This window comes from Mus caroli, chromosome 2, assembly GCF_900094665.2.
Source record: "Mus caroli chromosome 2, CAROLI_EIJ_v1.1, whole genome shotgun sequence".
Classification (NCBI taxonomy): Eukaryota; Metazoa; Chordata; class Mammalia; order Rodentia; family Muridae; genus Mus; species Mus caroli.
The window spans coordinates 105,469,480-105,493,497 of record NC_034571.1 but is presented as its reverse complement, the minus strand read 5'-3'; the positions used below and the strand labels follow the sequence as shown (position 1 = coordinate 105,493,497).

General features: G+C 42.9%; 2 protein-coding genes and 1 non-coding gene across 4 annotated transcripts in view; 1 reads left to right on the top strand and 2 right to left on the bottom strand.

Moving 5' to 3' along the window:
- Aven (apoptosis and caspase activation inhibitor) overlaps positions 1–22,676 on the bottom strand; it is a 135,097-nt gene extending 112,421 nt beyond the window's left edge. The window contains exons 1-2 of one of the 2 annotated variants that reach the window (XM_021152728.2): positions 22,359–22,676; positions 3,055–3,232 (exon numbers count right to left, since the gene is read on the bottom strand). In XM_021152728.2, the coding sequence (XP_021008387.1) occupies positions 3,055–3,232; positions 22,359–22,595 (415 nt within the window). In that variant the 5' untranslated portion in view covers positions 22,596–22,676. Of the gene's footprint in view, positions 1–3,054; positions 3,233–21,931; positions 21,995–22,358 lie in introns of those variants that run through there. The other variant, XM_021152729.2, reaches the window with a different exon arrangement.
- Chrm5 (cholinergic receptor muscarinic 5) overlaps positions 1–24,018 on the top strand; it is a 52,381-nt gene that overhangs the window by 15,029 nt on the left and 13,334 nt on the right. The gene's annotated exons all lie outside the window — the stretch shown is intronic.
- Positions 15,103–15,231, bottom strand: LOC115030543. The gene has a single exon (XR_003836125.1). It is a non-coding gene; the product is annotated as a small nucleolar RNA SNORA11 (small nucleolar RNA).

Genomic DNA, 24,018 nt, shown 5'->3' with positions numbered 1-24,018 from the left:
GCAGCAGCTGACTGTGATGGAGCCAAGGATGCAGCAGCTGACTGTGATGGAGCCAAGGTTGCAGCAGCTGACTGTGATAGAGCCAAGGTTGCAGCAGCTGACTGTGATAGAGCCAAGGATGCAGCAGCTGACTGTGATAGAGCCAAGGATGCAGCAGCTGACTGTGATGGAGCCAAGGATGCACAGAACCAGCAAACACTCAAGGAGCCTGCATCACAGCAGCAAAAAGCAAACCACTCTGGGAATCGATAGATTTGCAAACAAGTTCTAAGTCTTCAGCTGCTCTTATCTTTTTGAGGTTTTAAAAGAGAACATCTGATTTGAGACCTACTTCTATACTCTGATGTAACAAATATTATTTTGCTGTTGAGCTATTTTTTTTAAGTTAAAAGTCTAGCTCTATTTTTTTGTTTTGCTTTGTTTTGTTTTTTCAGATAATCCGCATACCAACAGGAGGGTTCCCTTACTAAACAGAGCCAACACACTAACTCTTAATTTTTTTCTTTACATTTATCTTCAGCCTTATCCTGGCTATTGTGCTCATATACAGTTGGCACACAGGAGCTCTTATGATCATGGCATCTTAATGGGACAGACTGTGCAAATTCTTAAAGCACAGCTGAGGATTAGAAGAACACTGTTTAGAAACAGAAACTAGTGGCCTGCTTATCTGGTTCAGAGTCCTAGAGAAAGAGTGGACAGCTGCAAACTCCCAGTCCCTCCAGAACAAGTGTGATTTAAAGCAAACCATACATCATTTTCCATGTCCTCCAGAAATAAAGATGTAGATGCTTCCAGCCATGCGAGACTCAAGGCAAGCAGAACCTATTTACACAAGCTAATGAGTTCCGCAAAGGAGTCTTTCATAGGAAGACCTGTTACAATTTAAAAATGGTGACTACATATGAACAATCTAAAAAATAATTATTTTATTATTATTAAATTTATTATCAAATAATAATTAAACTAAAGTAGCCATCATCCAGGCAAGCACAGTACCACCAACATCACAGAAGGGTGTAGGCCTACACACCTGCTATATGCCTCTTTCTAACCATTACCCCTCTTCTCACTCCTAAATTTTTCTTGTGTCTGATCTTTTGCGATAGTTTCAGTATGTAGCCTAGGCTAGCCCTGTACTGGTGACCCTCCTACTTCAGCCTCCCAGGCACGTGGATGACAGGTGAACATAGGCATACCTGGCCCCCATGCCGAACTACACTGAGGTCTCCTACAGGTGTGTGATGTTTCTTTTGCTCCACGTGATGTCTGAGAGACTCACTCGTATTTCTGTACATTCTTTTCACTACTGATAGATATGTGAGTTGCTTCCATTTGTGAGTATGAGCAGTTGTGAATTGTGAACAATTCATCTATGAAATTCATGCACCTATACTAGAATTCTCTAGCAATTCATCAAAGGTAGAAGTGCTGGCTCCTTAACTTCACTGGAAAAGAGCAATCAAATGTCCAGAGTGAATGTATCGGCATTAGCAAACACCAAGTGTGTAAGATAGAAACTCACTCCTAATTACCAGTTCTCCAAAGTTAACCGCTGTGCCTGGAAAACTCACCTAGAGATCATTTGTAAACACTGCTCCCTCAGAGCCTTTGAGCTTGCTGTCTTTGCCTTGGAAACTCTTCTGTATACCCACAGTGCTTCCTCCCTCATCGTCCCCAGGGCTTTAAACAAATCTTCTCAGTAAGAACTTCTCTGACCACTCTATAAAATGGCAATAGCCCTTCCTCACTGATTCCTATCCCCAAGCAATTGCCATAATTTAATGTATTAATGTATATAAAAAAGAACAGAGCTAAAACTCAGAATTGCTGTAAGGAGCAGAGAGTGTGTATCTGGAGGATACTCTTCAAATGATCAGAGAATGAAATACAGCTCGGCAGGAGACCATCACAGCTGCTCTGCAACATGCACGAAAAGGCAGGGCAGCTCTTCTCAGTATCCCGCTGCAGTGAGAAGCCAATAAATCAGCCGCAGAATGGAGAAGAAACAGAAGAGCTCAGCAAAGACATGACAACTGAAGTCTCTCAAGATGGATAATCAACCCTTGGAGAAGAAATCAGTATGCCGACTATCAAATCATCCACCATGTGCCTGACTTTAACTTATATAAATAAAATGTTAAAAAATAAATAAATAAATAACCAGCCGGGCGTGGTGGCGCACACCTTTTATCCCAGCACTTGGGAGGCAGAGGTAGGGTGGATTTCTGAGTTCAAGGCCAGCCTGGTCTACAGAGTGAGTTCCAGGACAGCCAAGACTACACAGAGAAACCCTGTCTCAGGGGGGAAAAAAAAAACCAAAATCATAAACCAATGAACATTCCTTCTGGCCTAGACTACAATTTTAATTGAATTCAAACATGCATGCAGTATCTCTGATTGAACTAAACCCACATGTAGAATAGAAGCTAATTTAATCACATTATTTCCATTTTTCCTCCAAGATCTTTTAGCTAAGTAGCTGGTAAGAATTAACTAGCCATTTTACCTGTTTCTTTCCTCCTACCTTGAATAAAAAGTGTTCCTAATCTATAATTGGCCAAAGCTCAGGGAACAGGATGGAAATGTTCAGCCGACCAGTAAAATTACTTAAGGTTTGAGTTCTTGAACAGTCAGAGCAGAATGCATTTGCACACTGACATCTAAAGGAGTTGTGCTGTGTGCAACATCCATTCACTGCACTAGACTCAGTCTTGTGCTTCTGGCTCACAACTTAATATTCTCAAACTTTTTTCCTACTTGGAATGGGTTCATCAATTATTATTCTTAGTCTAGTGTACGCATTCAAATTTATAGGCATGAGCCAGCAAGAGAACTCACTGCTTGCTGCCGTGCCTGCATCCCTGAGAATGAGAAAAGCAACTCCTGCAGGTTGTCCTCCAACCTCCACATGTGCACGTCATGGCACAAGTGCATAAGGGATTCACACACCCACACACACAAAATAACATTTTCAATGCAATTTCAAAAGTAACAAAATGCCCATGCGACCTTCCCAGCTCTAAGCAACAAGGACACAACTACAACTCTCACCTGCAGAGCTCAGGAGGACGCTGAAGTCTGTGCCCCGCTGAGATTCTCCACTTTCACCATTGACCTCCTTTTCAGTATCTTGATATCGATCCCAGTTGGAGACGATCTTTCTTCTAGAAAAATTTCCTTGCTCGTCATTCTCTTCTCCATAGGTCTCTGAATCGCTGTCTTCTTCTACCTGCAATCAGTAGAGGCAAATCAATAGGCAGGCAGTGGAGTCCTGACCTAGAAGTCTTCACGGTAAAATAAATACAATAGTACACAGTTATGATGATGAAAAGTGAATTTGTAAACAAGGCTGGAATCCTAAGCAATATTTTCAAAGAACTTAACTTTACCAGAGCATTATCTTAGGTAACTTTCCAATTAGTAATGGAAAGGAAATTGGGGGCATTCTGCTTGAACTTACCCCCACGGAAAATAGCTATTTCATCTAGTTAAATAATAAGGCTGTAGGATTATTAAGGCTTTAGGACCAGAGCCTGGCAAGATGGCTCAGAAGATAATGGCACTTGATGCACAAGCCTGATGACCTGAGTTCCAACCCTGAAACCTATATAAAGGTGAAAGGAGGGGCTGGAAAGATGGCTCAGTGGCTAAGAGCACTGACTACTCCTCCAGAGGACCTGAGTTCAATTCCCAGCAACCACATGGTGGATCATCAACCTCTGAAATGGTATCCCATGTGGCCTTCTGGTTCATCTGAAGACAGCTACAGTGTACTCACATAAATAATAACTTTTTTAAAAAGGTGAAAGGAAAACTCAATACAATAAATTGTCCTGTGACCATGACACACATGATGCCCATCACACACACACACACACACACACACACTAAATAGTTTTAATTAATTTAAGATGGCAATCAGCTCTCCCTGAAATTTACAGATATTTACAAGTGCACCTTACAAACATGTTTTAGTGAGAATTCAGCTCAGAGGCATTCTTGAGCATTTTCAGTTTTGGGCATGAAGAGAAAGCATGCATAGAACTGTAGAAATCCTACAGTATACTTAGAAAAATGATGACTTCGTTTATTAAGAGATAAATTGCAAGCCACTGAGAAGGCTCATTGTGTAGAAGTTTTTACCACACAAGCCTGATGACCTGAATCTGATCCCCAAAGCCCACAGGAGAATGAGAGAATCATTATGTATAATGAATTGTGACTTCATTGTGTATCCACACTTACACCTCTCTCTCTCCTCTCCCTCCCCCCCTCTCTCTCGTGTCTGTGTGTGTGTGTGTGAATGTGTGTATCATGTATATCTGTATGTGTGAATGTGTGTATCGTGTATATCTGTGTGTGTGCACGAACACAGAACAGAGAGAGAGAGAGAGAGAGAGAGAGAAACATTTGGCAACTCATAAGCATCTGTAACTCAGCCCCAAGGAACCCAACGCCCTCTTCTGGGCCCTGCAGGCACTGCATGCATGTGGTGCCCAAACATACATGCAAGCAAAGCATCTGTATACATTTTTTAAAGAAAATAAAATAATGAAATTTTTTAAATGGTGGCAGAAGAGAAAAAAAGAGATAGATTAAACAAACTTAATGGGCTCAGGTGGTGTCAGTGGCAGAAGGTCCCAGGTTCCATCCGTAGTGTATCAACTCCCCCACCCCTGACAATCTCTTACATATGATTCATAATGTAAGACAGGGAACTTATCTCCATTCCAATAGTCTAGCCAGAGGAAACAGTTATTCTGAGAACAGCTGAGGGAATGTGAATAATGATTAGACATTTGAGAATGTCATTAAGGGGGCTGGAGAGATGGCTCAGTGGTTAAGAGCACTGCCTGTTCTTCTGAAGGTCCTGAATCTAAGTCCCAGCAACCCTATGGTGGCTCACAACCATCTGTAATGAGATCGGGTGCCCTCTTCTGGTGTGTCTGAAGACAGCTACAGTGTCTACAGTGTGTGTAGATATAGTAATTAAATATATCTTTGAAAAACAAGAAAGAAGGAAGTTGGCCAGCAGATGGGTTGAGAGAGAGAGAGAGAGAGAGAATATGTCATTAAGAATGAGCTGGTAGCCAGACATGGTGGCGCACGCCTTTAATCCCAGCACTCGGGAGGCAGAGGCAGGCGGATTTCTGAGTTCGAGGCCAGCCTGGTCTACAAAGTGAGTTCCAGGACAGCCAGAGATATACAGAGAAACACTGCCTTGAAAAAACAAAAAAGAAAAAAGGAATGAGCTGGTAATACTACTTACTGTTTGATAGTGATATTATGAATTTCTAACCTTAAGGGAAAAGATGAAAGATCTGGGAGCTGGTTCAAAATGGTGTGTGGAGAGGGATGGCGGCCAGAAACAAACTACTCACATGACTACTGCCGAGATGGGCAGGGAGGAGTAGCAATTTGTTATTCAGTTAGCCTACGTGGTGTTGTATATTTGAAACTTTCCATAATAAATGAGGTGATATTTAAAGAAAAAATGCTTGTAGAACGTAAGTACTTAATTCAAAAAAAGTCCAAAAGGTTATAATATCCTTACCAAGAAAAGAAAACTAGTGAAATATATTCAAGCCAACTATTTATATACAAGTGTTAAGCATGAATTTTTGAAAAATCCAATTAGCTGGGTATGGTGGCACATACTCAAAATTCTACCATCCTCATGAATTGGAAGTAGCCTAGATTACAAAGTAAGGCCTACAGACGGGGGATGGTTTCGTAGAGACAAAGAGTCAGCTTCCTTTAAGGCTGTGGCTCCTGGTAGGCTCACCATGCTCCACTGGAGAGCCTCACTATCAGGAGTTTATGGGCAGCACGAATTGGACTCAATAGATTACTGGAGTTGAGGGGGAGAACAGGGAGGTGGGGGAGGATCTGGAAGGGGTCAGGGTCAAATTTAAGGGATGAATGTCATCAAAACACATTATGTGAAATTCTCAAAAAATCAACTAAAGTATTTTTGAAGCACTTTACTAACACAGAAATGTAGAAAATGATGAAGATGAAAATTAAGATAAAATTTAAAACCCACATTTAGGCTACTTGTATAGTACACACAAGGACCTACATTCAAAGTCCCCAGTACCACCTAGAAAAAGAAAAACCCCTTTTCATCACCGAGAGAGTACCATAAAACACATATTCCCAGTTCATTCCTCTATTATGTTAATACATTTTTTTAAATATGTAAGTACACTGTAGCTGTACTCAGATACTCCAGAAGAGGGCATCAGATTTCGTTACGGATGGTTGTGAGCCACCATGTGGTTGCTGGGATTTGAACTCGGGACCTTCGGAAGAGCAGTAGGCGCTCTTAACCACTGAGCCATCTCGCCAGCCCAAAACATTTTATTTTTTGGTAACCAATTTTATTGAGTCAGCATGTCCTACCTTTCCATTTCAATACATTTCATTTTCTATGTCACACACACACACACACACACACACACACACTGTTGAAAGGTCCTGTTCTGTTTCTGAGAAAATCTTATCATAAAGCTCAGGCTCTCAGATTCAGATGTTTCAGCCCCCCCACCCCAAGCACTGAGGTCACAGGCATATGCCACCACGCCCAAACCACACAGACTACTTCTAGCCCCCACCCCCTCCAAAACAAACTCCTTTAAAGCTTATTTCTTACAGCAACTTCCCAATGGGTTCTACCTGCCCTTTCCCCTACATCATTAGAAGCTACCAGCACAAGCTTTCTTTATATTGTGTCAATTTATTGACAAGGCCTGGCCTGGGAGCATGCAGAAGAGTCCATCTTCTGTCTGGCTTTTTCCTTGCTTTTCTTAAATTACTTATAGATTTGTTTTTAATTTCCAATGTTGCTTAATGCTCAGTCAAATAGGTCTTGACTAAAATACACTGAATGTGGTCACTTGAACACTGTTACATCATATCAGTTGACAGACAGACAAAAGGAAACCCCAGCACAACTAATCATGTGACTGACAGAGGGCTGAGTGGCGGGTCTGCCCACTCACAGTACAGATATGACCCCATTTCTATTTAGGACATTTCTGCAACGTTCCTTTGGTCATCAACCATTCATCCAACAAATTTCATATTAGTCAATAATTCTCACCTAAATGAAACTGCATAAAGTTTCCTAAAAGGATGGACTAAATAGGCCTTCCAAGATCTCTTTCAGCCCTCAAATATCATAAGTCTCACTATAAAAACAAGAAAATGGCCATTTATATCAAAATCTAGAGATTACAAAATGTGGCCTGAAGCCTAGAGGCTGCCATCTCTATAAACTTCTGAAGGCCCAACGATGCTGGCTGAGTTAAGTTATTTAGTGAGTGAGATCTGCTAATGAGTGACTAATACCAGAGACTGATGAGGGCTTGGGGGCTAGAACGAGCACTCAAAGTGTGAGCAGGGTTAGCGTGGGAAAGCCTAATATTCTTTTATTGTCCCACGGAGTAAGTTCATAGAAGCTTCTCCAGTTAGCTTGAAATCTCTAAGCAGCTAAAGCACATGGTAAAATGTATACCTGAGCAAGATAATGATCCTGATATAAAACACAACTGTGACCTGAGAGCCTGCTCCTGCAGTAAAACCAACAGTGAAATGAAAGGCAGGAGACCTGGAGAGAACTGAGGACCCTGCAATTGCCACTATTCCAGAGTCCCTGAGCGTTCATAACAGACTAGCCACCTGCAGACAAACGACTCCCTGATCCCAAATTAGAGGTGCACTAAACTAGTATCTCATTGCTCTGACTCAAATGCAAGGGCCACAGGAGCCCCCATCAGAGGAGAGTAGAAAGAAGGATAATACATAGGAGACATTTGCTTCCTTATACAAACATGGACATAGCAAGCGGACACAGTACTACATAAACACGGTGTTGTTTTTATGTTGCCATCATGTCAAAGCTAAACTGGTCATTTTCACAGTAATACTTTGTACCTGGATGCTGGTCATTGGTTTCAGTGTTCATAAAGTAACAGAAACCCAATTAGGTTACTTATAAATCAAAGTACAGCTGAGCTATTATCCTGCCCAGTGGCAACACAAAAAACAACAAAGTTCCACTGGAACACACAGAGGGGCTCAGCTAAAATGAGGACTGTTTTACATGCAGCTTTTCTAATAGGCAAGCGTCAATTTGACTTCACCTGCTCTACAGAATGGAGATGAAGCGAATCCTCAGGATGGGCAAGCTAAACCTCTCCATTAGCTGGGTGTGGTGGTACACGCCTTTAATCCCAGCAACTCAGGAACAACAGGACAAAAGACAAATCAATTTTCCGCTAATAGTGAATGGTGTGACAATACTTTTCTTCTCAAAGCAGTAGAGGCAGCAATTCTTTGTACACTAATACACAAACACCACCAGGAGACAAGGATTTAGTTAAGGTCTCTGCCACTTTTGAACAACGATCACTGGCTCCCAATGTCTGGTAACATACCTCTCTTTCCTAGCTGAGACTAATCCAGAATTATCTTTAGGGTTCACATTTCCAGTGATAATCTCAAGGCAATTCAGACTCCTAAAATGCAACCACCCCAATTTTTCCAGCCATCCCCCTGTTCAACAGCCACTTCTATCTTTTAAAATAATTGTTGCAGCTGCACCCCACTCCTGAAATAATTTGTTTGGGGAGACTGGAGAGATGGCTCAGCAGTTAAGAGCACTTGCTGCTCTTCCAGAGGATCTGGGCTTGGTTCCTGGGACCCAGGTTTGGCTCCCAGTACCCACAGGCAGCTCACAACCACCTGAAGCTCCAGTTTCAAGGAATTCAAGGTCCTCTGTGGCCTCTGTGAGCACCTGCACATATATGTATGGTACACCATGGTACATATTTTGGCATATACACAAACTCTAAATAAATAAATAAATAAATAAATAATCTTTAAAAAGAAAATCCATTTAAAGCCAAGCAGTAGTGATTTGCGTTATTTCGTGGGAAAAAAATGTATTTCTAGTTGTATTAAAGGTGTGTGATAGGGCTGAGCCACACAACTAGAAAGAGGTTTTTCCAGTAAATAACACAATCTTGGGGTTCACAGTGTGATCACATATCCTGCAACAGTGGTGTGGTGTGGTAGCACACATTTACACTCACCAGGCCAGAGCAAGAACACTGCTTGAGTTCAAGGGTTCAAGGCCAATCTAGACCACAGAGTAAAGCACACATTTCTATTATACTACTAATAGTAGTAGTAGTATAAGGCTTATTTCTTTTTTCTTTTCTAACGTCTTTTTCTATTCAACTTTCCTCTCCTTAACTAAAGCCACCTCCGTCCCAAATCCACCACTCAATCTACCTGTTAACAATTCATTTTTTAAAAGCCTGAAAGGAGTGTTCAAGTCTCTCCAGAGACAGAGCAAAGCAACGCAGTCTGCCAAATGCCACTCACCCACCTTGATCCAATAAAGCTGAGCAGTTCCCTGAAGGAGGTGTCACCTCATCAACTACTCTGAAAGCTCTATCACTTGAGATTCTTCACATAACAGCCCTGTTGCCATGTAGCCGTCAGTTCTAGTAAGATGCCAATTACCACGGAAAGTGGCTCCTGGAAGTCTAAATTTCTACAGTTTTTAAGAACTCGGTTCCCTGGCAACACTTGCAAAATAAGAATCGCAATGCCTTCTTGCAGTTCCTGCCTGTGTTGATGCACTTCAGCCAAAACAGCTTCAACTGACAGGGCCTCAGTAGGCAACCCAGGCTGACCTCAAACTCCAGTTCCTCTGCCCCAGGCTTCCCAAGTGCAATTCCTATGCAATGTTTAGATTCTTGAAAATTTTGTGACAGTATTAGGATTGAGCCTAAGAGCTCCCTCATGCTAGCTAAGTATGCTAACACTAAGCTATACCTACCACCTTATTGCTAGTTTTTATTTTGAGACTGGTAGGGTCTCACTAAGCTACCTAGGCAAGCCTTGAACTTGTGATTCTCTGACCTATGCCCTGTGAGAAGTTAAGATTACCAACCTGCATCACCAGGCTTGGTTGAATTCTTAATATTTTTCAGTGCATCTTATTGAAGATTTACTACCAGATAATATTTGGACTGGAGGTTGTTGAGACAGAATCTTGCTATGCAGCCTAGGCTGGCCCCAAACAGCAATTCTCCTGAAAGCCAAGAGTATAAATATATGCCACCACCATACCATGCTTCCTTCACTGAGCACAATATTAACATGAAAAAAATTCTTTCTACATGTGGTCATTCATGCTTATAATCCTAACACTCAGGAAGATATAAGGAAAATCAGATCAGGGTCAGGTTGGGCTCCACAGTAAGTTGAAGGTTAATCAGAAGCTATAGAGTGAGACCATCTAAAAAGGGGGTGGGGAGTATAAAATCTCTTAGTGTCTAAAGCCCTCGTGAAAGCTCTCATAACTACCAGTGGCAAAATGGAAGGCTAGCTGGCTGGAACGGAGACTGAACAGTGCCAGAAGGCTGAACTCAGCCTGATGCACACTTGGCAAGCATTCTATATCTAAGCTACATCCCAAATCATACATGTTTCCAAACTTTATTTTCATTTCTTGATCTTACTTAATTTCAGTGAAGTCCTAGAGAGTAGAGAGGATCTTACACAGATGAAGTCTATTTGAAATAGATCACATCCCTACTCCCAAATTTATCCACTACACAAGTGAACAGATCTCCGACTCAAAAATTTATTCATTGAAACTCATCCTAGCAGTCACTGAAACAGCCAAGATTGGAGTCACTCATAAAAAAAATCAAAAAATACCTCATAGCAAAGAAAAATAGAAGTCAACTGTCTACAAATTATGGAATAAAGAAGGAAGAAAGGAAAAAAAGGAAGGAAGGAGGGAGGGAAGGAGGAAGGAAAGGAGAGAGGAGAGAGGGAGTCCTCATGACTGGTCCCACCACATTATTTGGACCCTTGATCAACTTATAATCCTATTCCTCTTGTGACAAAAGTCTTTAAGGGTAACTACTGCACCAATTGTCACAAACTCAAATACAGCACAAGCCTAACAGTTTCCCTCCTGCTGCTAAGGACTAACCTACTGGCCTTGCACATGCTGGGCAAGCCCTGCCACACAGCCCTCTTGTCTTCTTAGATAAGGCCCACGTTCAGTCTAGCCAGCAAAGGCTGTTTGGTTTGCCATTTCACACAAAAAGTAACAGATTTGCTAGAATTTTTGTCTTCCCGGGGCCTAACTCATGTGGTGCCAGTCTTATCTACACACACTGGCAAAATGAGGGAGAACAAGCCACTGTACCAAGTAGGTATGACACTCCTGTGTAAGGGACCTGGCTTCCCAGCACCTGAAGCTCCTCTCGGATTTCCCTTCCTTTTCCTTCTCCTGTGGTGGCTGGTGTATAAAATGCCGGTCCATTCTGTTTTGAGGGCTGGCTGCATTTGTTTCAGGTTAAGATCATTTCTTCATCAAGAGCATTTACACATGACATTAATGAAGAGAGAAAGGAGAGCAAATGCTAGCAAAATTCTCAGAAGTGGTTCCCAAAGCCCATAGAAATCAAATAGCAACTGCTGCACAAGTCAGAAAGAGAGGTCAAGTATTTTGTAAAGAGAAGGAAGGGCGTCATGAAGTGGAAACTTCTGGTTCCTCTGGGAAGTCAGTTATGTCAAATGATGGTTTGCTAGGGCACACAGGTGACAGGATGTTTTGCTGAAGCAGACACAGGGGATAGGACTCATATGTTCAGGAGTATAAGCATGACCCCACAGACACCGGTAGCTCGAGCACTGGTCTACTTTGCTCCGCCTTGCTCTTCTTGCTAACTACACACATGTTTTAGTTCATCTTACATTGTGTTGTTGAGCTTCACTTGTGGTAATGTCAGAAAGACACTCGCCAAAGAACTTCTCCTGAGGTTACTGCAGCTTCCAAAGCAGCCGGTTGGCTTCCGAATTGAACTACCCTTGCTGCTTTGTGAATGATTACTGCCAAGTGGGTTGGACTGCAGCTGCTGGTTTGTGTGTGGTGCCTGTCAGAGAACTGGACGGCAGCTGCGGATTCATATTAGGTGTTTGCTACTGGAACTGACAACGAAGATTAGACTTGCCCCCAAAGAACTATTTCTAAACATATCTACTTCCCCCATGTCCTAATAACTTTTCTCTTCTACTACCTCTGGTAGGTGTGGGGCTAGAAGGGAGGTTAAATGTTTATTAAAGTCGGTTGGAAAAAATGTATGCCCACATGCTCATTGTTTGTGTGACAGCACCTTCCATGCACTGTTCTTCAAGCCTACTCTTGCCACAAGGCACATGGCATTCAGAAGGTGCTTGCCTGACATACCCCTCAGTTGAACTGATGTCCCTTGCTCCTGAACCTTAGTTGTATGGCATCGTGGCTACACATTGGGAAACCACCTTCCCTTCCTGTCCCTACTGGAGCCAGAATAAAAAAAAAAATAAGAAAAGGCATTTTTCTGTGAATTTCAAGAGACCATTTCTCCTACAACAGGACAGAGTCCTGAGATCTGTATCTCCCTTCTGCAGCTCATTTCAAGTGTGACCTTTAGGAAGCTCTTCCAACATTAAGAAGAGAAATCTTTTAATTAAAATAAAGGGCAGTAAAGATGCCTGGAGGAAAGGAGAAAGCTTTCCCTTTGCAATAGAGAAAGGAGGATTTTCTCAAAGCTCCTGATCCAGCAGGACAAAATGCAAATCCCAGGATCAAGGCAGTGGTAGGTAAGGAAAGCTGAGTGCCTGGAAGTTGAGCCACAGCACAGTGAGTCTTGTGGGGTTAGCAGTGCAAGCCAGCAGCACTAGGTGGTCTTATTTTCTGCATAAGTCTGAGACTGTTGACCTCTGCTTCTCAGATATCCAACGCAACACTCAATTCCACAGTCCCTAATCCCCACCGAAAATATCTAAATATTCTTTGGGCGAAAAGTGCAAGTTAAATCCTGGTGTTGCTTACTTCTAACTATGAGACCTGTGAATAATCTGTATTATAAACTCTCAAGAGGAATGCCCTAGTTGGCTACCTATTGCTGTGATAAAGACCATGGCCATAAGTAACATAAGAGGAAGAAAGGGCATATTTGGCTTACACATCCTGATCACATCATTGAAGGAAGCCAAGGCAGGCACTCAAGCATAGCAGGAACCAAAGAGGCCTAGAGGGACACTGCTTACTCAGTTGCTCCTTTCCACACCCGTGCCTTGCACAGCCTGCCTTCTTCTATAATCCAGGACCACCTACCTAGGAGCGGCACCACACACAGTGGGCTGGACCCTCTCGCATCAATCATTAACTAAAATGTACCACAGACTTGCCTACACGCCAATCTGATGGAAGGCATTTCTCCACTGAGGCTCCCTCTTTCCAGGTGACTCCAGCTTGTGTCAAGTTGAGGGGAAGAAAAATAACAGCACAAGACTAGAGCTGGAAAGCTAAGACAAATTAAGTTCTACCAACACTCATGCTCTAGTTTTGGCAGAGCAAAAACTCATGATTCTCAGCTTTCTGAGTGCTGGGGTTACAGGCATGTGTAGAACTGGAGGCATGTCTCAGCAGCTGAGAAGGTTAAGAGCATGTAATATTTTTTACAAAGGACCTAAGTTTAGCTCCTGGCACACAAGTGAGGCCGATCACATCTGCCTGTAACTCTAGCCCCAGGGGATCTGATCCCCTCTTCTGGCCTCCATGGGCACCGGCATACACTTGACATATACTCACACACATATACATAAATAGAAATAATAACGAAATAAATGTGTTTTTTAGGTATGATAGTTGGGTGAAATGGAAGTGGAACCAAAAAAGCCACTAACTTTGTAAATTCTATTTCTGCCATCCAGATAGTAAGAACGAACACTAAATAAAAATCAAAATATCAGAAGATGCTAAAGACTCAAAAGAAATTAATAACTCCCAAAATCTGACACTTCACATGGTATATTCTATGGATATATGTTCTACTTTGATTTTGAGCCCCAACATACATTAATAAGTAAAACTGTACTAACATCGTGGTACCACTCCAGGCCTGGAGTTTACCGGACAAACCAGTTTCAGGAAACATTTCCATGTGGAAATGTCACGTTAAGGATAAAATACCCACTGCCACATTAAGCACACCCAGCTGTCAATGAGTCTTGGCCCAGGCATGCATGCTGCTGACCAGGAAGGCAAAATGTCTCACATCTCCCAAAAGTAAAACACTCTACCATTTAAAGAGTTTCCTCTGCTGGGATGAATAAAGCAAATCCAATCTATATGCTGGACAGAATTATTTCAATCCTAAAGAAAGATGGAGGCACCACATCTGCAGAAAGACGGGCTTGGCTGGGGGTGATAGAGTGAATACCGCCAAAGTCAGGAGAAAAGTGCTTTCTCTGTCTGTGGTTTCTAGAGAGAGAGATAAAATTACATATGTGTGCGTAAAGCAATGTATGAAAAAAGGGAAACCGAGGAACAAAGGAAGTCACCAGAGTGGGAGGGGGGGAGCACAGCATTTGCATACTTGTAAAAAGGGTTTTCAAGTAACATAGGCCTGTGAACAAATAATATGCACAGTGACAATGCTTAAAAACCAGAATTGTCTCTGTAAAACAAAGGGAGGAGAAACAACAGAGAGATCAGTGGTATGGATGCATCCTTTCTCAGATCTCTCCAGTGGCCTGGGACAGACAGCCCAGGGGAAGCACTACACTGATAGTTAAGATCCACAGCCAATAAGGAGTGTTCCCTGCTGCTGTCTGCCAGTGGCCCAGGGCCCAGGGCTTATTTGAAAAGTAGTGTGCTACTTGCCCCACCTGCTGTTCAGAGCTAAAACTGTGCTTTGATCTCTAGTTTCATGAGGCTTGAGAGCAAGCCCAGCTCTAGAGAGGGGAGAGGAAGCAGGTCTGGCCTGGCTGTCTTCTGGGTGCTGAGCCCAGGGCCCTTCTAGCACAGCAGGCTCAGGCCCTCACCCTGAGCTACACCTCCTACTCTGGGCTGATGTTTATGTTCATTGTTTTGGAGTTGGGAAAGCGGCTTTGGAGGTGAAGTAAACACAACTTGCATTTGACAGAGAAGTCAACTGCTTTTTGATGAAGCTAAAAGACACAATTTTATGTTTCTTGGTTGTTTTGCTTTGGTTTGGTTTGCTTTGGTTGTTTTTAATGTGTAGGACATGTGTTTGGGGGACGGCAACAAACTTTGTAGCCCTCCTCACATCATGACCAGGTTTATATTGGGTGTGTTATAAACAGAGGAGCCATTCCTCAGGCCCCCTGCTCTGAGCACACCCTGCTCTGAGCACAGGTTTGCTTTGGACTCTAGGACTCTAGTATTTGTTTCTTGGGAACAGTGGAGTCCTGCTAGATGTGGAAGCACTTGCCTATAATCCCCACAGGAGGATCAAGGCCATCTCAAGCTACAGTATCTTGTTCCAGGACAGCCTGGGCTGTGGAATAAAAGACCTTGCCTAATAACAATCAAAGAGAGAAAAAAAGAGAATCCTGTAATCAGAACTTTTGTTGATGGAAAATGCTGTTGTGTCACACTTCTAAGTAATCCACACTCCAGAGTGTAGAAAGTACAGACTACATATAACACGTAAACAACCACACAAAAAACACAAGGTCAAATGAGCAGACATAAACTATAACAGCACAACTCTAGATGCCCAAGGAACCCAAAACATACATGCATACATGAAATTCACACAGCACATTTAAGTATTCGCTAGCTGAACAGTTTTAATTTTTCAGTCATAAATGATAAGGATCCATTCATACATATGGAAGAACATATAGATCTTTATACACAGTAACTGTCTCACTGAATACACAATCAATTAACAATGTCTCTTGGTGTTATAACGTGATTTGATAAATACAAAAAATAGAAGAATCATAGAACTGAAGGTCTTAAAATAATATGTATATGAATTTGATACAAGTCAGTCATCCTAATTATACTTTAATAATATGGTTATTACCATTCAGAAACCCTGGCACTGGCGAGATAGGAGAATCAGAAGTTCAAGGACAGTCTGCCCTATGTGAGACCCTGTCTCAAAAACAAACAAAAAAATAATAAATAAAAATTATTACACAGAAGTGAAAAGCAACTATTAAACAATTCTCAAGTATAAAATATATTACCCCAGATAAAATTATGAGGGAAATATGGAAAGAAAAAATTAATTTAAAAATATAAGGAACAGTTGAAATTTTACTGCTAAAGGCTTTATTGACGTATTATTTTTTTAAATGTATAAAGCCAGTTTCAAGTCACTACTGTATTTAAGGCTACTCATAAAAGTGGTGTGCCTTTTAAAGTGCTTCTACAGCCATTGTTGAGACAGGGTTTCATGTAGCTCAACATGGCCTCTAACTACTGTGTAACTTCTGATATCCTGCCTCCCATTCTGAGTTCTGATAAGGTATGAAACCCCATACCCAGAGTTTGTGGTGCTAGGGACCAAACCCAGGGCCTTGTGCATGCTAGACATTCTAGCAAAAGAGCCACATCCTCAACCCTTAAAATGTTTTCCTGCTCCATGTTTTAATTAATAAAAGCACAGAATATGCTGGCAATTATGTGTTTTGAAAGTATCTGATCCATTTAATTTTAAAATATTTTAGATGTAAACATAGACACAGTATTATTCATGGTTTTCTCCAAATAAGTTAAACTGTTTGAGGATTGGTATCTATATAGATCATGGGAAAATGGAGGTGAAATAATGGCCAGTGGAAAAAGCATACCTCAAAATAGCACACTCTTAACAAGAACAGATACACTGAGACACTTAACATCTACACAACGGCTCACAGCAATAAGAAAGAATGTCAAAAGCCTTTTCCTCGCAATATAGTCCAGACTGGCCTGAAACTCACTATGTAGCCTGGCTCCAAAATGTAATCCTAAAGCAATTTGCTGTTGGGACACTTAAGCACGTTCAGCCACCAGCCAAGCCAGCTTCAGTCTTTCTGAAAGGCGGAAACAGTCTTGGAGGCTGTTGAGTCTGAGTTTAATAAGCTTACAGTCTCTACTGGCTCATGATGCCAGTGACCCACTTCAGCCTCAGGGATGCAACAAGCCTTAGACACGCGCCAAGACCTGACATGACACCAAATCACCTCTCTCCGTCTGAGCATCAGAGTCAGACACTTCCTTTGTCAGAGTATAAGACTCTCTGCAATAGCTAGTATTGTTTACTACTCAAGACAGGGTTTAGTTACAAAGCAAAAAAAAAAAAAAAAAAGGTTAAAAATAAATTTATTTTTTAAAAAATATATGACTTCAAAGTTGTAGTGTGGTTATTAACAGCCCTCCCACCTTTTATTAACCAGACTAGGAATGGCAGCACAGGCCTATAGTCCCAAGCACTAGAAAAGCTGAGCAGAGAACCACTCGTGCCAGCTGGGCCACACAGAGAGACTCTGTCTCGCTTTTTTTAAGTGAATATAGACATAGACATCTGCCACATAAATATAGATAAGGAACACAAAGGTCAGCTAACATTCAAAGAGATAAATATGTTACCAGTTTCATACTCAGCCTTGTAATCATATATAAACATGAGGGGAAAGGTATGTAAAAACATTACTCAACAGCATACTCTCCTCTCTCCCTCTCCCCTCACTCCCTCCTTTCCCCCCTCTGTATGTGTGTGTTAGTGTGAATGTGTGTGTGTCTGTGTGTGTATGCATGTGTAGTATGTATCTGTGTACACAAGTGTCTTTGCCTGTATGTATGTCTGCAGAAGACATTGAGAATCTTTCTCCATTGCTTTCTGCCTTACTGACGTCAGACACTGTCTCAGTGAACCTGGAGCTCTGCTAGGCTGGCAACCAGCAAGCTCTAGCATTCCTCCTGTCTGTGCCCCATCTACACAGGGCTGGGATTACAGCTGCAAGCTACAGTTGCCCAGCTTTTTACACAAGTGTTGGGAATCTGAATGCAGGTCCTCATGCTTGTGCAGCAAGAGATCCTACTGAAGAGGTCAGCTCAGGGCACTTGGAAAATTCCACCGGACCCCTCCCCTCCAGGAAGAGAAAGGCCATGAAGCACTTAGACACCCCTCCCGCCCAGAAGGAGAGACTTAATTACATTCCTCAGACCACTGTGGGGTGGACCCACCAGTGGGTGGGGGAGGCCCAGAGCATGTAGACACTTTCTGCAACCTTGACCTTGGCCACCTAGAGACAAGGGAAGTCCTTGCCACCTCATTCCCTAAAGACCAGTCAGTTTAAAAGTCACCCTGAGCAGGGCATGGTGGCGCACGCCTTTAATCCCAGCACTTGGGAGGCAGAGGCAGGCGAATTTCTGAGTTCAAGGCCAGCCTGGTCTATAGAGTGAGTTCCAGGGCAGCCAAGGCTACATAGAGAAACCCTGTCTCCAAAAAAAAAAAAAAAAAAAGTCACACTGTTCTGCCAATCACATTGTGCCTAATGGCTGCTGCTCTGAAAACTGTATAATACTCAACAAACAAGCCACTTCTCCTCCGGGTGTAGGATGACCCCAACAAGTTGGAACAATAAATTCCTCTTGCTTTTTGCATGGATTCCCAGTTCAGCATGCTTCCTTCAGGGAGTCCCTGGCAAGCTAAGACTTGCCAGAGTCCTACACTACCACTGAGACACCTCTTTTCAAATCATACCAGAAGCTCAGAGCAGTAGCCAAAAGAGTGGGCTCCAGTGTCAACAGACCCATGTGGAATCCAGGCTCACTGAACTGCAGATTAACTGTGAATAAGTAATTTAACCATAACTGTGAGTAACTTAGCTGTGCCTTGCTGTGCAAATCTCATAACTAAGTGTTCAATAAATGTTAATTACTTACTATTATCTGCTAGAAAAGGAAAAAAAAAATTCAAGGACTACTAACAGGCCTCCTGTTAACCACTCGTCAAAATAAATGTTATGAAAAAGACTAAGTTTGCCTTTCACATCTTCATTCAGTACAAGATTAAAGTCTGTGCCCAAGTGTGGTGGCAGCAGCACCACCACCTTGAATTTCAGCACTTGGGAAGCAGAGACAGGAGATCTCTCTGAGTTGAAGCTGGCTTGCTTGACATAGTGAGTTTCAGGACAGTCAGGGCTACATAGTAAGATCCTGTCTCCAAAAGTCTCAGTGAGAGGAAACACAAAAGAAAGGCATGCAAACAGAAAATGAGGGGTTAAGTTACCCCTGCTGGAAAGTGACATTAGTTATGTATATTTTGTATATTATATAATTACTCATATAATTATACATATATGATGCATAATATATATAAAACAATGCCACCAAAAAGCTTTAAAACTGATAAATTAAGTTACAGAATACAAAATTAACTTGGTGAAAGTGAAGAATAAATCAAAAAAACAATAGCAACAAAAAATTTAGATGAAATATATACAAATAAATTTAACCAAAGAAGCGATTCATATCGACAATGATAATTACAAAACATCAATGAAAGCACCTGGAGAAGACACTAAATTACAAGCTTTCACTCAGCCTTCCGGTGTTCATGGATGAAAGAACTAATACGTTCAAATATCCATAAGATCTAGAGTGTTCTACAGACTGAATGCAATGCCCACTGAGATGTCCAGACATCCTTCAAAGAAACAAAACAACCACTCCTAAAACTTGCATGAAACTGTAAAAAGATCCTAAATATTTTAAACAAAGAAACGAAAGTTAAGATCAGAGTTTAAGACGAACTACAAAGCGTAGGTAAACGGCTAAATTGTACAGACAGTCCTGGTTAAAAAAAAAAAAAATGACAGCATGTGGTTTAAATGTTACTTAACATGGTTTAACATTCATGCCACCCTATGTTCAGTCCTGCCACCAAAAAGGAGCAAGAAAACCCCAGGGATACATGCACATATCCACACCCCCAAAGAAATAAGCCATATACAAAATCAACTCTAAATAAAACAGACTTCAAACATGAAACCTGAAACTATCAGGAGAAAGCATCAGGAAAACACCCCAGGACATTGCTCTGGGCAAAGCTTTCCTTGGATCTGACCTCGACAGCCGAAACAACAGAGGCGACCTTGACAAAGGGGATCACATCAAAGAAGCTACTGCAGGACAGAGGAGACAACCAACAGAGTAGAACAGCCTGCGTAGGGAAGGAGAAGAAATGTCTACAAGCTGTTGGCCCAGCAGAAGATGACCCTGCAGAATTTATAACGACCTCAGACTACTCAAATACAAAGAGCAGTAAGGATCTGACTAAAACAGGGTTGAATCACCTGAAGGGATATGTCCCCAAAGAGGAGACCCAAATGGCCAGTGCATATATGAAAAGGAATCTCAGTGTCACTCACCATCAAAATCATGAGAACAAGCTACTCACCTAACAGTATCTAGAAACTTATAAATAAATGGAAAAACAAACAAATAAAAACAACCACACACACACACACACAAACCCACAATGAGAGATCACCTTTAATCCAATACAGGAGGCAGAGGCAGGTAGATCTCTGAGTTCAAGGCCTGCCTGGTCTACAGAGTCAGTTTCCAGGGCAGCCAATGTTACATGCTGAGACCCTGTCTAAAAAATAAGAAAATAAATAAAATAAGCCTACAAAAAAAAAAAAAAAAAAAAAAAACCAACAACAAAAATGTAGTTAAAATAAAACCAGGGTTCTGAGTTTGAGTTCCAGGCTGAACTATATGATAAGATTATATCACAGCAAACAAACAGTTAAATGAATAAATAAACCCAGCTGTGGTAAAGTAGATGTGTAATCCCATACCTTAGAAATGGAGGCAGGAAGATCTTGAATTAAGGCAAGTGTGGGCTACATAGTGAGATCCTATCTAGAAGATGATGAGAAAGAAGATGGGGAAGAGGAGAAAGAGAAGGAAGAGGAGGGATTAAAAAAAACCAACAAGGGCTAGCAAAAGTGCAGAGATAGGAACTCTCATATGTTACAGTAACATCAATTGGTATAGCACGACAAAGAGCAGTACGGCTGTTCCTTAAAAATAAAAACTATAACCACCACTAAGGATTCCACAATCCTATTACTAGGTATATATTCAAAGGAACTGGAGTCAAACATTTGCATTAGTGTGTGTGTGTCTGTGTGTGTGTGTGTGTGGTTTTTTCGAGACAGGGTGTAGTCCAGGCTGTCCTGGAACTCACTCTATAGACCAGGCTGGCCTCAAACTCAGAAATCAGCCTGCCTCTGCCTCCCAAGTGCTGGGATCAAAGGTGTGGGCCACCACTGCCCAGCAGAAAAAACATTTGCATTCTTGTGTTTATTTTTATTTACATGAATGTGAGTGGGGGGGTTGCATATACCGTGAGTGTGGGTGCCTTACAGGGCATTAAGAGCAGTTTGCTGCTGTTCTGGAAAACATAACTGCCTTTAACGTGGGCTCAAAGGATCTGATGCCTTCTGGCCTCTGCTGGCACTACACTTATGTACACACACAGACACGGGTCCACGGGCGCAGAAAAACTAATATACTTCTAAAAAAAAACAAAAACAAAAAATAGATATAAACAAATTCTTGTATTTTGTGAAGTTAACAATCGCATTAAGGATAATAACACACTGCAGTAAAGGTACTGTCCTGATAATTTGCTTATCAAACTCAGTAAGTTCATGGTTCATACCACCCATCTTTAGAAGGAATGGTTTCAGGGCTTCTTAGTTCCCAAGTAAGTTACTTTGGAGGAGTACATATCTAGAAGTTGTTTCCATTTGCAGTCTAGTCATCCTGAAGGGAAGCAAAGGATGTAGACTGCATGGAATCCTGCAGCTGGACAGTGGTCCCTACACAGCTGGAACGCTATTGACTGCTTTCAGAGCACTGCTCTAATCCTGATTTAGAGCACCAATGTGCCCAACCATAAGATAGGAGTACAGAAAGGCCTTGGGAAGGTCGGTCAGTTTCTCCTCATTTAATCTTTAGGTACCCAGAATAGTCTCGGCGAGACTAAATACGAATCTGAAGAGTGGGAAAGATCTTAGAGCTCACCAATCCAAACCAACATGAAGACATAATCTTCCCCCCATGTCCTTCCATCCAGGTATGGGTGACCACAGACACTGTTACCTAGGCAATGTGGGATGGGATAAAGGAAACGGAGGGCAGAGTAAACACTTCTCGGAGTAAATCTGTATTCTGGTAGACGTCGCTCCACAGGAAGTCACTTCTGGGACAGTACGCCAGGCTGTAGCCCGGACACCAGGCGCCGCCGTTAGTCTCCATCAGACCATGGAAAACCGGGAGGCCGGTTGCCTAGTCCTTCGGCCACAAGCAGCCAGGGGCTGCGCGTGCACGGTACACGTGCGTGTCGTCCCCCCCCCAGCCCGCCCGCGCCCTCCCGGCTCCATCCCGCGCAGGCGCTGTGCCTCGCGCGCCCCACACGCCGGCTAGGGGCGCAGCAACCCGAGCTCCTTACCCGAGTGCTGGCTCCGCCGCCCCGGCCTCCAGGCTCCCAGCGGCCGCCTCGCGGGCCACCACCTCCTCGGCCTCGGCGGAAGCCCCGGCCCCGGCCCCGGCCCCGCCGGCCGCCTCCGTCCCCGCAGCCTCCTCTCGCCAGCGCCGTCGCTGCCCCGGCCGGCTCTCGGTCCCCTCCGGGCCGCTCCCGGCCTCCCCGCCGCCCGCGGCCGCCCCTAGCCCCACGCTCAGCCTGCATGAGGCCGCCAGCGAGCAGAACGCGCGAGCCGCCGCGGAGAGCGCAGGCCCCACCGGAAGCAGCCGAGCGCCGGCCGTGGTGATCGGGGCGCGGGGCCCGGCCGGGGCGGGGACCACAGAAGTGATCTGTAATAAAAGGACGCCATAAAGTCACTTTGTGTGATAGTTCTTAATTCATATGAGTGTTTGCATGACACAAAACCTAAGGTGTCCGATGAGATTTTTAGTTAACCTGATTTAAAGAAGATAAGCCATTTTAAAGTCAGGATTTAGGAAGGGTTAAGGGTGAGTCCCAAGTCACAGGTCTGGACAGCGGCTCAAGTGGGTGGAGGGTCCAGTAGGGAAGGGGAAAGATGCTTGAAGAGAACTTGTAAACGTAGTTGCTGTAACTCACATTGACTGAGCGGTTGATTCTCATAGGTACTCGTGTTGCTCTTATTTTGCAATGAGGCAACAGCCCTAGAGAGCTTAACTCTCCTAGCAGGACTTGGTTAGACAGTGTCCAAAGACAAGGGTAGCGGGAAAGTTAGTTACAGAAAGACAAGAGGGGGCTGGGAATGTAGCTCAATGGAAGAATGCTAAAATCGTTTTTTGGCGCGGTTAAAATAAGAAAGAAAGAAACCACAGAAGCCGAGGTTAATTTTGTCTTAAGGAAGCTACCTGAAAACAATGAAAGCAAGCCCAGCCGTGGTGGTGCAGGCCTTTTAATCCCAGCACTGGAGAGCCAGGGGTAGGCCAATCTCTGAGTTCACAGCCAGTCTGGTCTACAGAGTGCATTACAGGACAGCAAGGGCTACACACAGTGACCCTGTCTCAAAAAAGAAAGAAAGAAAGAAAGAAAGAAAGAAAGAAAGAAAGAAAGAAAGAAAGAAAGAAAGAAAGAAAGAAAGAAAGAATAAAAGCAAAGGGATGGAAGTCAGCCTACCAAAAGAAATGTCACTTTCATCGAGTCTTAGGCCCCTTCCTTATAGTCATATATCACTTCTAATTGTGTACAGAACTATATACCAGTAGCACTATGTTCCGAATTGAAAAGACAGATTGACCCCACCCTTAAGTCCTCAATTCATGTGGAAGATAATTATATAAACAAATGATTCTGCTCCAGTGAGCTGAATGCTGTCAGCAACTTAAGATCAAAGCTGGAAGTTGGCTTTTCTTAAGTAAACCCCCAAGGTACAGCCTGATGACTGAACTGGAGTTGACCCAGCTAACAGATGGCAGGGAATGGGGGAACCTATGTGATGAGAGAACCCTGGAGGTTTGTCAACTTGAGATAAAATGTCTTTAAAAATGGTTATCCCAGCTGGGCAGTGGTGGCCCACGCCTTTAATCCCAGCACTTGGGAGGCAGAAGCAGGCAGATTTCTAAATTCAAGGCCAGTCTGGTCTACAGAGTGAGTTCCAGGACAGCTAGGGCTACAC